Consider the following 12,071-nt stretch of genomic DNA (forward strand, 5'->3'; position numbering starts at 1 on the left):
TTAATTTGATTGTTTTGTTTGAGCTTGCTGAATTTACAAATCTATTGATCTGTATTTTTATCTCAAGCTTTATAAATGTTGAAATCTTCAGGTGAACTATTATTGAATGATTCATTTAATTTATTCATCTCAAGTTTTACCTATTTACTTAATTTTGACCCCTTTAACATTACATACTCAGCTCCTGCTTTTCAGTATACAGTATATGACTCCCAGATCATGTTATCATCAGAATCCCTTGGTGACTTCCCTCAATCTCAGCAAAACAAACAAGCTGGTCATTGACTTCAGGAATGCGGCAGAGTACATGCCCCTGTCTGTATCAATGGTGCTGAGGTGGAGATGGTTGAGACTTCAAGTTTTATGTGTAAATATCACCCACGATTTGTCCTGGTCCAGCCACATGGATGCTATGGCCAAGAAAGCATACCAGTGCATCTGCTTCAACAGAAGGCTAAGGAAAGTTGGCATGTCTCTGATGATCCTCACCAATTTTTACAGATGACTAATAGAAAGCATCCTATCCAGATGCATCACAGCCCGCATAGCAACTGCTCTGCCCAGGACAGCAAGAAATTGCAGAGAGTTGTAAACATAGCCCAGTCAATCACGAAAACAAGCCTCCCCTCCATTGACTCAGTCTACACTTCCTGCTGCCTCAGGAAAGCAGCCAACATAATCAAGGACCCCTCCCACCCCGGTCATTCTCTCTTCTACTCCCTCCCATCAGGCAGAAGGTACAAAAACTTGAGAACACGTACCACCAGGCTCAAGGACAGCTCCTACTCCGCTGTTATAAGAACGGACCTCTTGATTTCTCAATCTACCTCGTCATGGCCCTTGAAATTTATTTGTCTACCTGCACTACACTTTCTCTGTAATTGTAACACAATATTCTGCATTGTTTTGTTTTCCTATTGTACAACCTTGATGAACTTATGTATGGAATGATTTGTCTGGATGGCATGCAAACAAAAGCTTTTCACTGTATCTTGGTACATGTGACATAAATAAACCAATTACTTCCATTTCATGGATCATGGCTGAGCACTAGATTAAGATAAGCATTACTTCGTGGTGTTTCCTTGGCAATGCGAGGTGCTAAGTAATGGGAGATGTTTCTTTGCTGTTGCAAAAAGACTGAAATAAAAGTTTTGTAACAAGACAAATGGCAGGTACAGTTGGAAAGCCAGATCGAAACTTGCCCTGCAACATTCATATTTCTTTCAATTTACAATGGCTGGTATAGCTGAGTCCCAATGTCCAAACAATATGATGGTTAACTCTAAGCTGCTTTCCACACCATTTAATTCAGGAGCACTTAAGAATGCACAAAAATGTCAATCTAGACTATGATGGTCATGTTCTGTCAATGAATTAAAAAGTGACCTAAATAACATTTAGGATTTATATGAGGTCATAATGTAGCAACCTTGACTATCCAAGGTCCTTCTCAGGCACACAGGCAGTCTTGTAGCATGTTTTCTATCACTTACACTCTTGGAGCACAGTATAGTGCTTAGGGGTTAGGTAGGTAGATCCAAAAATGAGAATGAACTTATGCAAGAGCTCCTAGAGTTGGTGTGTATGAAGAGACTTTTAATAAAAATGTTTTGATGGGGAGAAAAAGAAAAAAATGTGTACAGATAAGTTTTTGGTCAATCTTTTCATCCTCTGAAGGATAGAGTAGTAATAGAAAGATTTGGTGACTCTGAGGCTAGAAAAACGACCAGGGTTGAGTAAATGGGAAAAGTTGGCAATTAGGAAAGGAGAGGTTTGAAGATAATAAAAGGATTTGAATTTATCAAGAGTAGATATTGTGGAGCTGTGAAATGCCAATTTGAGGCACGATACTGGGGATATGTTATTTACAAAAACAATTTGCATTCAGGAACCAGTAATTCAACAGCAAACCTTGCAGATGACACAAATTCAGGGGTATAATTAATACAGAAGAAATGCAAAGAACACTGTAATACATTTGCAAGATGGAAATATAATTGGCAAATTAATTTCAATATGTATAAATGTAAAGTGGTGCGTTTTGGTAGAGAAAAAATCGTTGGTTCATGAAAGGATTGTTATGGACGTGATATTAGATGCTTATACTGTGATTACAAAAGCTGTGCCACGTGTAAAATAGTAACAGTCGGATTAAGCTGCAAGTCATGGAGAGATTTCACCTTGTTAATTTTTCAGGGTTGGCCTGTCATGGCCTCCTACCTCCTCGAGTTTTTTTCTGGTTACAAACACTCGTGTCCAGGTAGGAGTGGACGAGTGAGTGGTTGACGGAACCAGGCGGAGAGCCGGGAACTGCTGCGTTGGCACCAGAAGTCGGGGGAAGGAATTGAGCGAGGACTGCCGTCTCCTAGCAACCATCAAACACTAGCGGAGCATGGCTGCGGAAAGAGATGCGAAGCCTCCGTTCACTTTCAGGCATCTGAGCAATAAGAAGATCAACTTCCTGCATGATAGAAAAATCAGCGATCTGTTTATGAAATGGTAAAAGCGGCGGGGAGGGTCTACAGTGTAAACTGAGCAGGGTCAGAGGACAAGACAAGGTCAGAGAAAGATGCGCGGTCATAGTCCTATATGTTCACGGCTGGTCTCTTCAGAATATACATCCATCTGGTCCTGTACCTAATCCAGCAGTGTCAGAGGGCTGGTTTGCCTGTCACTCTTCTTCCTATGGACCAGGAGAAGACATTTGATAGGGTGGATCATACTGCAGAGTGTCTGACAGAAGTTCATCAATCCTTGATGGCATCCATTTGCTTTGAGGTTGTGGGGCGGGGGGGGGGGGGGGGGGTGCTTTGGAGATATCTGGTCATTTAAATTCTAATTGCCTGGAGCCATTCCCGTGTCTTCTTGGCAGGGTTTAGTTTGCACGGATTGAGCATAGAGTTTGTCCTCTCCCCTTACAATAATGATATGCTGCTCATGGTCGCAGATCCTGTTGGTTTGCAGAGGATGCATAAATGCCTAATGCCTTTGCTGCATCCTTCACAAGGGCCAGTTGGGACAAATGTTCTGGATTCCTGGTAAGGCCTTGTCAGATGGATTTCCTGCTGAGTAGACAAGATCTTTTACAGGAAGCACAATGCACCTGCTCTCTCTGGGAGTCTGTGAGAGCCCTGCTAAGGAAGCCTGGCCAGCGAACTGGTGAGGGTGCTAAATAGGGGCTAAGCACCCACTGTAGACCAACTGGTGAATTCAGTGCTGTAGCACTGATTGGTCACTTTGGTTACACCCCCTTTTTACTGCCCAAATCAGAAGTTCATTGAATTCCTTTGGGGCTAGAGGAAATACTGGTTGTAGTCTCGTGATTGAGGAGGCCAATCAGCTGCTGATATGTGTCCATATCCTGCTGTGACTGTCCACTTTCAGACCTTGACGGAGATCTACATGTAGAGCATCCTTCCAGAGACTGTGTGTTAACTATGTATTTTTTCTGCCTGGTCACTGTCCCATTGGCATGTGTAATCAACGATCGTTCATGGAATTGCATGTCTTTTACAGGTGCAACCAAAGTGACCAATCCCTTCCCCCCGCCTTGATAACCTGCCCATCTCCTCTCCTCCCTCCCCCATCCTTTATTCCATGGTCCACTGCCCTCTCCAACTGGATTCCTCCTTCTTCAGCCCTCAGCCTCTTCTGCCTATCACTTCTCAGCTTATTACATCTTTTCCCCCTTCCCCACCCACTACCTTTCCCTTCTCACCTGGACTCGCCTATCACCTGCCTGCGTGTGCTCCTCCCCCGCCCCCCACCTTCTTATTCTGGCTTCTGCCCTCTTCCTTTCCAGTTCTGATGAAGAGTCTTGGCCTGAAACATCAACTGTTTATTTCCCTCCATGGATGCTGCCTGACCTACTGAGTTCCTCCAGCACTTTTTATGTATTGCTCCAGATACATCTGCATCTGCAGAATTTCTTGTGTCTCTGTCTCTGAATCTAGTTAAAGTCTGGGACATGATTGCTTCCAGTTGGAATGCTCCTACACTGAAGTAGGCATGGACCAGATGTTGGAAAAGCAGGTCAGGCAATATCAAAGATGGGAAAATAACCAAAGCCTCCAGGAGGCTAATTACTGTGATGTTGAAAAGGCGGAGTGTGGTGCAATCCTGACCTGGTTTGGCTAAAACTGCTTGAACCTACAATGCAAAATCCTCCTTTGGAAATGACCCTATGCAACTATGAACTGATTCTCAAAAATACCCTCAGTGGTTTCCTGTGTGGGCTGCACTAGCATACTCTCCATTTCCTGGAACCCGTCCCCTGTCTGGTCATGCATTCAGGAGGAAGGACTCTCATGTAGAGTCACCTTAACCAATGGAGATGACTCTTCATTGTAAACCTCCCATTTTACATTGTGAGAATGTCGCATAGAGCCAGAGGTTTTTAAATACGCTCATAGACTCCCAAACAGCCTGTAATTTCTGCAATTAAAAACCAAAAGTGCTGGAAATGCTCAGCAAGTTAGGCTGCGTCCTGTGGAGAGTAAGGCAAAATTAATGCTTCAAATCAATGGCCCTCTGTCAATGACCTGAAGCATTAACTAGGTGCCTCTATCCATGGACTGTGGCCTAATTTGCTGAATTTTTCCAGCATTTTCTGTTTTTATTTCTGATTTCCAGCATCTGTAGTTATTTTTTATATTTTTGATTTATAAATCAGTATTCCATGCAGGTATTGAATTTGAAAAGTTGCAGCCCTTCTTTGAGTACTTGAAGGGACTGCCCATCCCATTTTCCTGCCCCACATCCCACATTATGCTCACGTTCAAGCTGGTCCTAGCGAAGGAGCATATGCTGTCCACTGCAACATCTAAGCACTTTCACATCTATTGATGCCACAGGGCGGGAGTGCACATCTGCCAACATTTTTTGTTTTTCCTTTATTGCTTTTAATAAAGTTAGTTTGGAACAAAAGCCAGAAATAAATACACAGAAAGGGGGCCTGGGCACAAAGGCAAACATAAACAGCAAAGTCCAGATCAGAAAACAAGGCACATTCAGAGAGCAATGTTAGGGTTCAGGGCAGGATCAAAGCATAATGTCAGAAGAAAGGGCAAGAAAAGAGGACATTGCAGATGATAGAGCAACGTCACTGTCAGCGGACAAGGCAGGGTCAGAGGAAAGGGTTGTCCTGCTTAATTCACTCAGTACATGGCCTGATTTGTTTAGTAACTTGAGTGTCATTATTATTATTACTACATTTATTACATATTATCATACGTCTTTATTCTCATCAGGTTCCCAGAGCGTACCCTCTAGATGTTAAAGAAAAGTACTTTTAAAACAAAATTATAGGACTTGGGAGCTTATTACTTTAAAAATCAGAGTGAATGCTTAATTTTTTAAAAAAATACTGACTTGGTGTAAATGATGATTCTAATAAAAGTAATTTCCTTCTTTTCTCAGTAGTTATATTTTTATCCTGGTAGGTCAATGCATGGTAGGATCATGGTCCAAGCTTTCAGTTTTGATGAATACTTTCAGCCTTATGATAAAGACAAATTTGTACAAGTGAGTGCTGTTGTATTTTCATTATTTTTTTTATAAACTGTCAAGCTAAATATTTAGTCATGTTAGTTTTGGCACCTAAATTGTTGCTTCAGATGTCTGCAAGCAAATCTCATTTGGTGAGAGAATAATTTTAAAGAGCTTTCTTTCGTGTATTGATCTAGTATTTAAACCTTACTTTGTACTTGTCCATCTCTAACAGTTTTAGTTTCTCTGATATAAAATACATAATTTCTGTAAACTTATCCTTTCAAACGAAATTTCAAAACAATCGTGCATAATCTCCTCCTGACTTGTCTTACATACAGAAAAATAATTGAATGAACTTTTACAATGATTAGCGTTTGGGTTTGCAGTGCATCAGATCTATTCAAAATTTAGCATGTTTACTCTATATGGCAGTGCTTTTGCATACTTATATTAGACTAAAAGATTGCACCAGATGTGTGTAGAAGTTTATTACATGCACCACTGCAAAAGATTACTTGCCATACTGGAAATACAGAATGGTTTAATAGTTTTAGTTAGAAGCATTTCAGTACATTTATGCTTTTTATAATCATGGGATAGAGTTTCTCCTTTGGGTGTTACAAAGTATATGTTTTCAGTGAGTTCTTAATCTCACTGTTAAAGTCTATTGCAGAATAGAGGTTTGTTCAGGTATAAAATTAAAACTCAGCCTAAACTTGACCCAAACTGAAGTACTTCTAATTTTTTCCATACCCAAAATGACCTGGAGGCATCTGTAGAAAAGCAGGAGAAAAACTTGCTTTGTTGCACATACATTGTTATTTAATCAAGAACAGAGGACACGTGGTAAAACTAAGCAATCATCCTGATCTGAACCAGGACAGTTTGGCCAGGCACAACGCAACGTAACCTGACCCCGAATATTCTTTTAGAACATATATCAAACCTAACTCGAACTTTACACATGTAGTCAATTCCCATCAGGCTTGGGTTGGTTAGCCAGTCTCAACTGCAGAATGTACTACCCTGTATAATTGAGACACAAAGAGCACCAATGAAGTTTATTCAAGGATGTCAGGATGTCTCCAGAACATTCTACGCACATTGTTGCAGTCCAGAAAGATGTTAGTCACATGACATAATCCTGAAAGGCATAACAGCCTAAAAACAACAATTAATTGTTCACAACCAATATTGCATATTCTACAGGCATAATCAGGTCACAACTAAACCATTCAGAGTTGTTCTGATTAGGTCACATTCACTTTTAAAGAAGAGGGAAATCATTTTTAGTTGCTAATGCTAATGCTAAATGGACACAATAATAAGACCATAAGACAGAGGAGCAAAATTAGGTAATTCGGCCCATTGAGTCTGCTCCACCATTCGAGCATGGCTGATTTATTTTTCCCTCTTCTGCCTTCTCCTCGTAACCTTTGACACCCTTACTAATCAAGAAACTGTTAATAATAATAATAACTGTCTGTTGACTTAATAGAATTGAATTTCGGGAGAGGAGGCATCTGATATTATAGCACTAAAGATAAATTTCTATTCCAGAATCTTGTATGAATCCAAGCAATTGGGCAGCAGAATAAAATGTAATTATTTCTATTTTCTTTTGCTTTCATTTTAATGTATTTCATAATATAAGGATGATAACCTGGTGAATTTTATTAATACAGCTATAAATCAGTTAATCACCAAAACTAAGCATTTTTAATAAAATTATCGTCTATTAACTGTATGTGGAGTGATATAAAGTCACTAACAATGACTTTAATAAAAGCAGAACTACCTAGTAGCTATATTAGCATGGATTAATCACTTTCTCAGTGAATTCCATATTCTTGCTATGAAAAATATTTAAAATATACCAAGGTACCCATGAAAATGACTTTCAAGAGCAGTGTCATCAGCAAAATCTTGCAGCTTCGACCTGGGTGTGGCCAGTTTCAGTACAGGCTTTGCTATCAGTGAACTAAATCTTAAACTAGCATTAGAGAATCTCAGAAAACATAATCTGAACTGGTTCAGGGCATAATTCACCTATTTTAAAACTACCAGTATGTTTGGTGCTAGTTTGGATGATTTACCACAAAATTTTACACCCCTGTTCTTTGACATGAGTCAAACAAGTTTTAGATACAAGAAAGATATAAATCAATATTCCAATGCTATTGTACTTAATTACAAATAAAAATTTTCAACAATAACTTACTGACAGTTATAAGTAGTGTATAATTTAATGGAACACAAGAACAAAATGGGCTCAGAATTTAAATTTATTTTTCAGCACAAAATGAAGTGCGACATGACCACGACCACATCACTCCAGAAATTTGTCAAGTATTCTGGCCATGAATCATTCCTACACTTATGATTTCCATGGCAGTTGTCTCTGTGATGAAGTAATTCTTTTGGAGTGGGAAATTAGATTGCATTGATCCTTTGTTAGGCACTCCTGGAACACCCTGGTTTCCTCAACAGTGTTGCCTGTGTAGTGGCATGATTTGAAGGGAGCATCCTGAGAAGATTCCAACCCAGAAGTAGAAATCCGACCCAAGCGGTTCCACTTTACCTTTTTTAAAAGTTACTTTCTCTCCTTCCAATCTCCCACCAGTTCACCAAACCCTTACCCACCACCTCACCAACTTTTCTAGCCACTTTGGCCCTGATCTCTTGACCCAGACTCCAGTCATGTCCCTTGGCCTTGATTTCTAAATTCCACTATCCCCAAATCTTCAAGGCTGTAATTACTGGATGAGATATTGATCGTAAGATTACATCATCTCCACCTTATATATTTATTTTGTATTTTTTTACGTATGATATAGAAAGAGGCCATTCAGGCCACCAAGTGTTTGCCGACTCTCAGACCAATCTCATTCCCCTACTTAGTTCCTTTTAACCTATTCCCTTTTACATGCCCATCAACTTCATGCTGATTTCCCTCCCATCTACCATTCACAATGGTCAATTAACCGACTAACCAGCACATCTTTGGCTGGAGGAGGCAGCTAGTGCACCCAGAGAAAATCCACGCAGTTATGGGAGGAACATGCAAGCTCCACAAAGACAGGACTGGGGATCAGAATCAAACTCAGAATGCAGGAGCTGTGAGACAGTAGCACTACCTGCAGAGCCACTGTGCTCCCCACTTGATCTCCCTCTCTCCTCCTCTCCTCAGGCCCCGACCATGCCCTGAACTGCTGGCCTTCTCTTCCGACTCCCAGACCTAGTCCCAATCCGAGACTCACTCTTTTCATTTGTTGTCTCCGAAATGCTTGAAGGAGCGTGTACACCACGAAAGCAATTGTATCTGATATCTTGGTCCTTGGGAGCTACTGAACCTTCCTTTGGTGGGCTCACAATCAGCATAATTATTGCACAATAATCCATGAAAACCACAGATGAACTACTAAACCATTAGGTTCTGCTGTGGAGCAAATTGTAAACAGACAGTAGAACCTGCATTTTATGGCATCTTTCAGGACTTCAGGACATCCCAAATGGCTTATAGTTGAAGTATAGTCATTGTGTTGATGTAGGAAATATGGTGGCCAATTTATGCACAGCAAGGTCTCACAAACAATGATGATCACCAGGTAATCACCAGATAATCTACTTTAATTATTTAAGTGAAGGATAAATAATGGAAAACTTTCTTGCTCTTCATCAGTTGAGTATCATAGGATCTTTAATTTACCGGAAAGAGTAGTTTAATATTTCATTTGAAAGATGGCAACACTGACAGAGCAGCATTCCTTCAGTATTGCATGGGACTTTCCACCTGGACCTTCTGGTCACATTTCTAAAATAGAACCTGAACCCACAACCTCAAAATTCAGAGGTGACAGACCTACAGTTAAGATTAATCTTTGTAGAGCAATGGGGGAGACAAAAAAAATCTACATTCATAGAGCATCTTATTCTCTTAATGTAATCTGAAGATACTTCCCAGGCAGTGAATTGAATTTAAACTTAAGAAGCATATACTTAGAAATATATGATTAATCATTTAGTAGGTATTTATTATATCTGTTTATTAAATATAATTATTTTATGTGTTCTAAATCCATAGGCATTTTTCAAGGATCCCAGTGTTGTGACCAATCTTAAAATGGTCTCACCTTTAACTTGTGAATGGACAACTCTAGGTATGACCAATGTATTTTTGGCACCAAAGTCATTGAATCAGAATCAGATTTATTATCACTGACTTGTATGACGTGAAATTTGCTGTTTTGCAGCAGCAGTAACAGTGCAAAGACATAAAATTACTAGAAATTACAAAACTAAATAGTGCAAAAAAATGAATAAGGAAGTAGTGTTCATGGGTTCGTGGAGCATTCAGAAATCTGGTGGCAGAGGTGAAGAAGCTGTTTCTGAATCACTGAGTGTGGGTTATCAGGCTCCTGTACCTCCTCACTGATGGTGGTAACAAGAAGAGAGCACGTCCTGGATGACGAGAGTCCTTAATGATGGGTGCCGCCTTCTTGAAGCACCGCCTCTTTAAGATGTCCACAGTGTTGGGGAGGATTGTGCCCGTGATGCAGCTGCTGAGTCTATAACCTACATAAAAAATATTCTAAGGAAAACACCATTGTAAACTTATATATGATCTGATTTAAATGGGAATCTGAATTGAACTAAATTCTGCCATTTTAAATAAAAACAGAATTGCTGGTAGTACTTAGCAGGTCAGACAGCATCTGTGGAGAGAGAAACAGAGTTAACGTCTCAGATAAATGCCCTTCATCTAGATTGGAATAGTGAGAAAACAAGTGTTTTTTTTAAATTGCAGAGAGGAGGAGGGAGAGAGAACAAAGGGAATACTGGTGGGGGCCATAGTTATCTAAGCAGCACAATGCTTTCGGAGTACATGATTAACAGCAGATAGGAAGAGAAAATAACAGAAGAACCTCCTCAAATTGTGATTTGCAGACCACAGTAGTTGCTAGAAATCTGAAACTAGAGGGAATGCTGCAAATACCAGCAGATTGGGCAGCATCAGTGGAGAGAGAAAAACTGAGTTAAGATTGATGACCTTGCATCAGAATTGGCTTGTTCTGACGCAAGCATAACGAGTTGATTATCTGCAATTGATGAACTCAGTTTTGAGTCCAAAAGCTGCCACAGGCAGAAGATCACATTCTTTTCCTTGAATTTATGTTGGGCTTCATGGTAAGGTTAAGGACATCAAGGACAGAGGTATCACAGTGGAGTAGGTGTAGAATTAAAATGATAAGTGACTAGGGTCCACCTTGCAGACTAAACAGAGGTGTTTTGCTATGTAATCAACCAATTTCTTTCTCCAGTGTAGAGGAAATGAAATTGTGAGCACCAAATGCAATAAACTAGATTGGAAGAAATGCAAATGAATTGCTGCTTCATCTGGAAGGAATGTTTGGGTCCCTGGCTGGTGGGGATTGATGAGACTACAGGGCAGGTGTTTACCTCCTGTCATTGCTTGGGAGCATGTAATGAAAAGTGACTTGGTTGGTGGAGATGGAACAGCGAACTAGAGAATCACAAAGGGAACAACCCTTTCAAAATTTCTTGAAAGAGGAAGTGAGGGGAAAATGTGTCCGGGTTGGAATCTCATTGAAAGTGATGGAAATTATGAAGGATGCTCTGTTAAATCTGAAGACTGATTTGTAGAAGGAGAGGGCATATGGAGCCCTATCCTTGCTTTGGCTTGGAGGAAGTGAGAATAGAATGCGAGAAATAGAGGAAGTTGGGTTGAGATCCATGAATAATGATAAAGGAAGACATCTCAGAGGCACTGGTATGGAAAGTCTCATTATCAGAACAGATACAACAGAGGCAGAGAAACTGGGAGAGTGGAATAGATTAGAGATACCAATGAGAATCTGTGGGCTTGTAATTAATATTGGTCAGTAGCCTTTCCCCTAAGATTTTAAAATTAATTTTCTCTGTCTTTCATTTTTTTGATTCTTGCAAAATTATGGGAGGTATGATCTTGTGTTTGCCATTGTTGTTGTTGAGCTACCATTTGAAAAGCACCTTACCTCCATGTACTTTATCTTATGTATTTTCTTTTCCACTTGAAACTCATCAAGCTGCATTCAGGAGCTCTCTGGTTCTTCCATCCAGTAAATCATACATGCGAACAGTCCTAACTCATAGGATAGAGAGAAAATGGGAGATGTAGAAATTTCACTTTGAATATTAAGAAACACTGAAGTACAAAATCAAAATATCGTGTATTTTGTAAATCTTAAGTAAAATCTGAAGATGTTGGAAAGCCTTGTGGTTTGGGCAGCATCCTTCAAGTTAACACTTCAGGTTGGCAATCTTTAATCTGGATATAATTAGACATTTAACAGGTAAGTACAACAAGTAGAGTTGATGGAAAGATTGAAAGCATGAAACTGAGCAAAGAAGGTTAGAGATGAAGTGGAAAGCAGGAGAAATTAAATAATAATGGGGAGATGGTACAAGTTAAAGGGGATTTTAGTAGGCATGTGCAGAGACAAAATGTGTGGAGGTATAAATGGGAGCAGTAGGATCATTACCAACAACTGCTGTCTGAAGAAAATTGGTATTTTTTG

The 12,071-nt window shown here is 39.9% G+C and overlaps 1 protein-coding gene across 1 annotated transcript in view; it reads left to right on the plus strand.

The window, feature by feature from the left end:
- The first annotated feature begins 2,395 nt into the window (after positions 1 to 2,395).
- Positions 2,396 to 12,071, plus strand: part of cfap300 (cilia and flagella associated protein 300) — a 43,078-nt gene continuing 33,402 nt past the window's right edge. Inside the window, exons 1-3 of the mRNA XM_052026568.1 lie at positions 2,396 to 2,502; positions 5,445 to 5,526; positions 9,578 to 9,653. Coding sequence (XP_051882528.1) covers positions 2,396 to 2,502; positions 5,445 to 5,526; positions 9,578 to 9,653 — 265 coding nt within the window. The remainder of the gene's footprint in view (positions 2,503 to 5,444; positions 5,527 to 9,577; positions 9,654 to 12,071) is intronic.

Source organism: Pristis pectinata, chromosome 11, assembly GCF_009764475.1.
Source record: "Pristis pectinata isolate sPriPec2 chromosome 11, sPriPec2.1.pri, whole genome shotgun sequence".
Classification (NCBI taxonomy): domain Eukaryota; kingdom Metazoa; phylum Chordata; class Chondrichthyes; order Rhinopristiformes; family Pristidae; genus Pristis; species Pristis pectinata.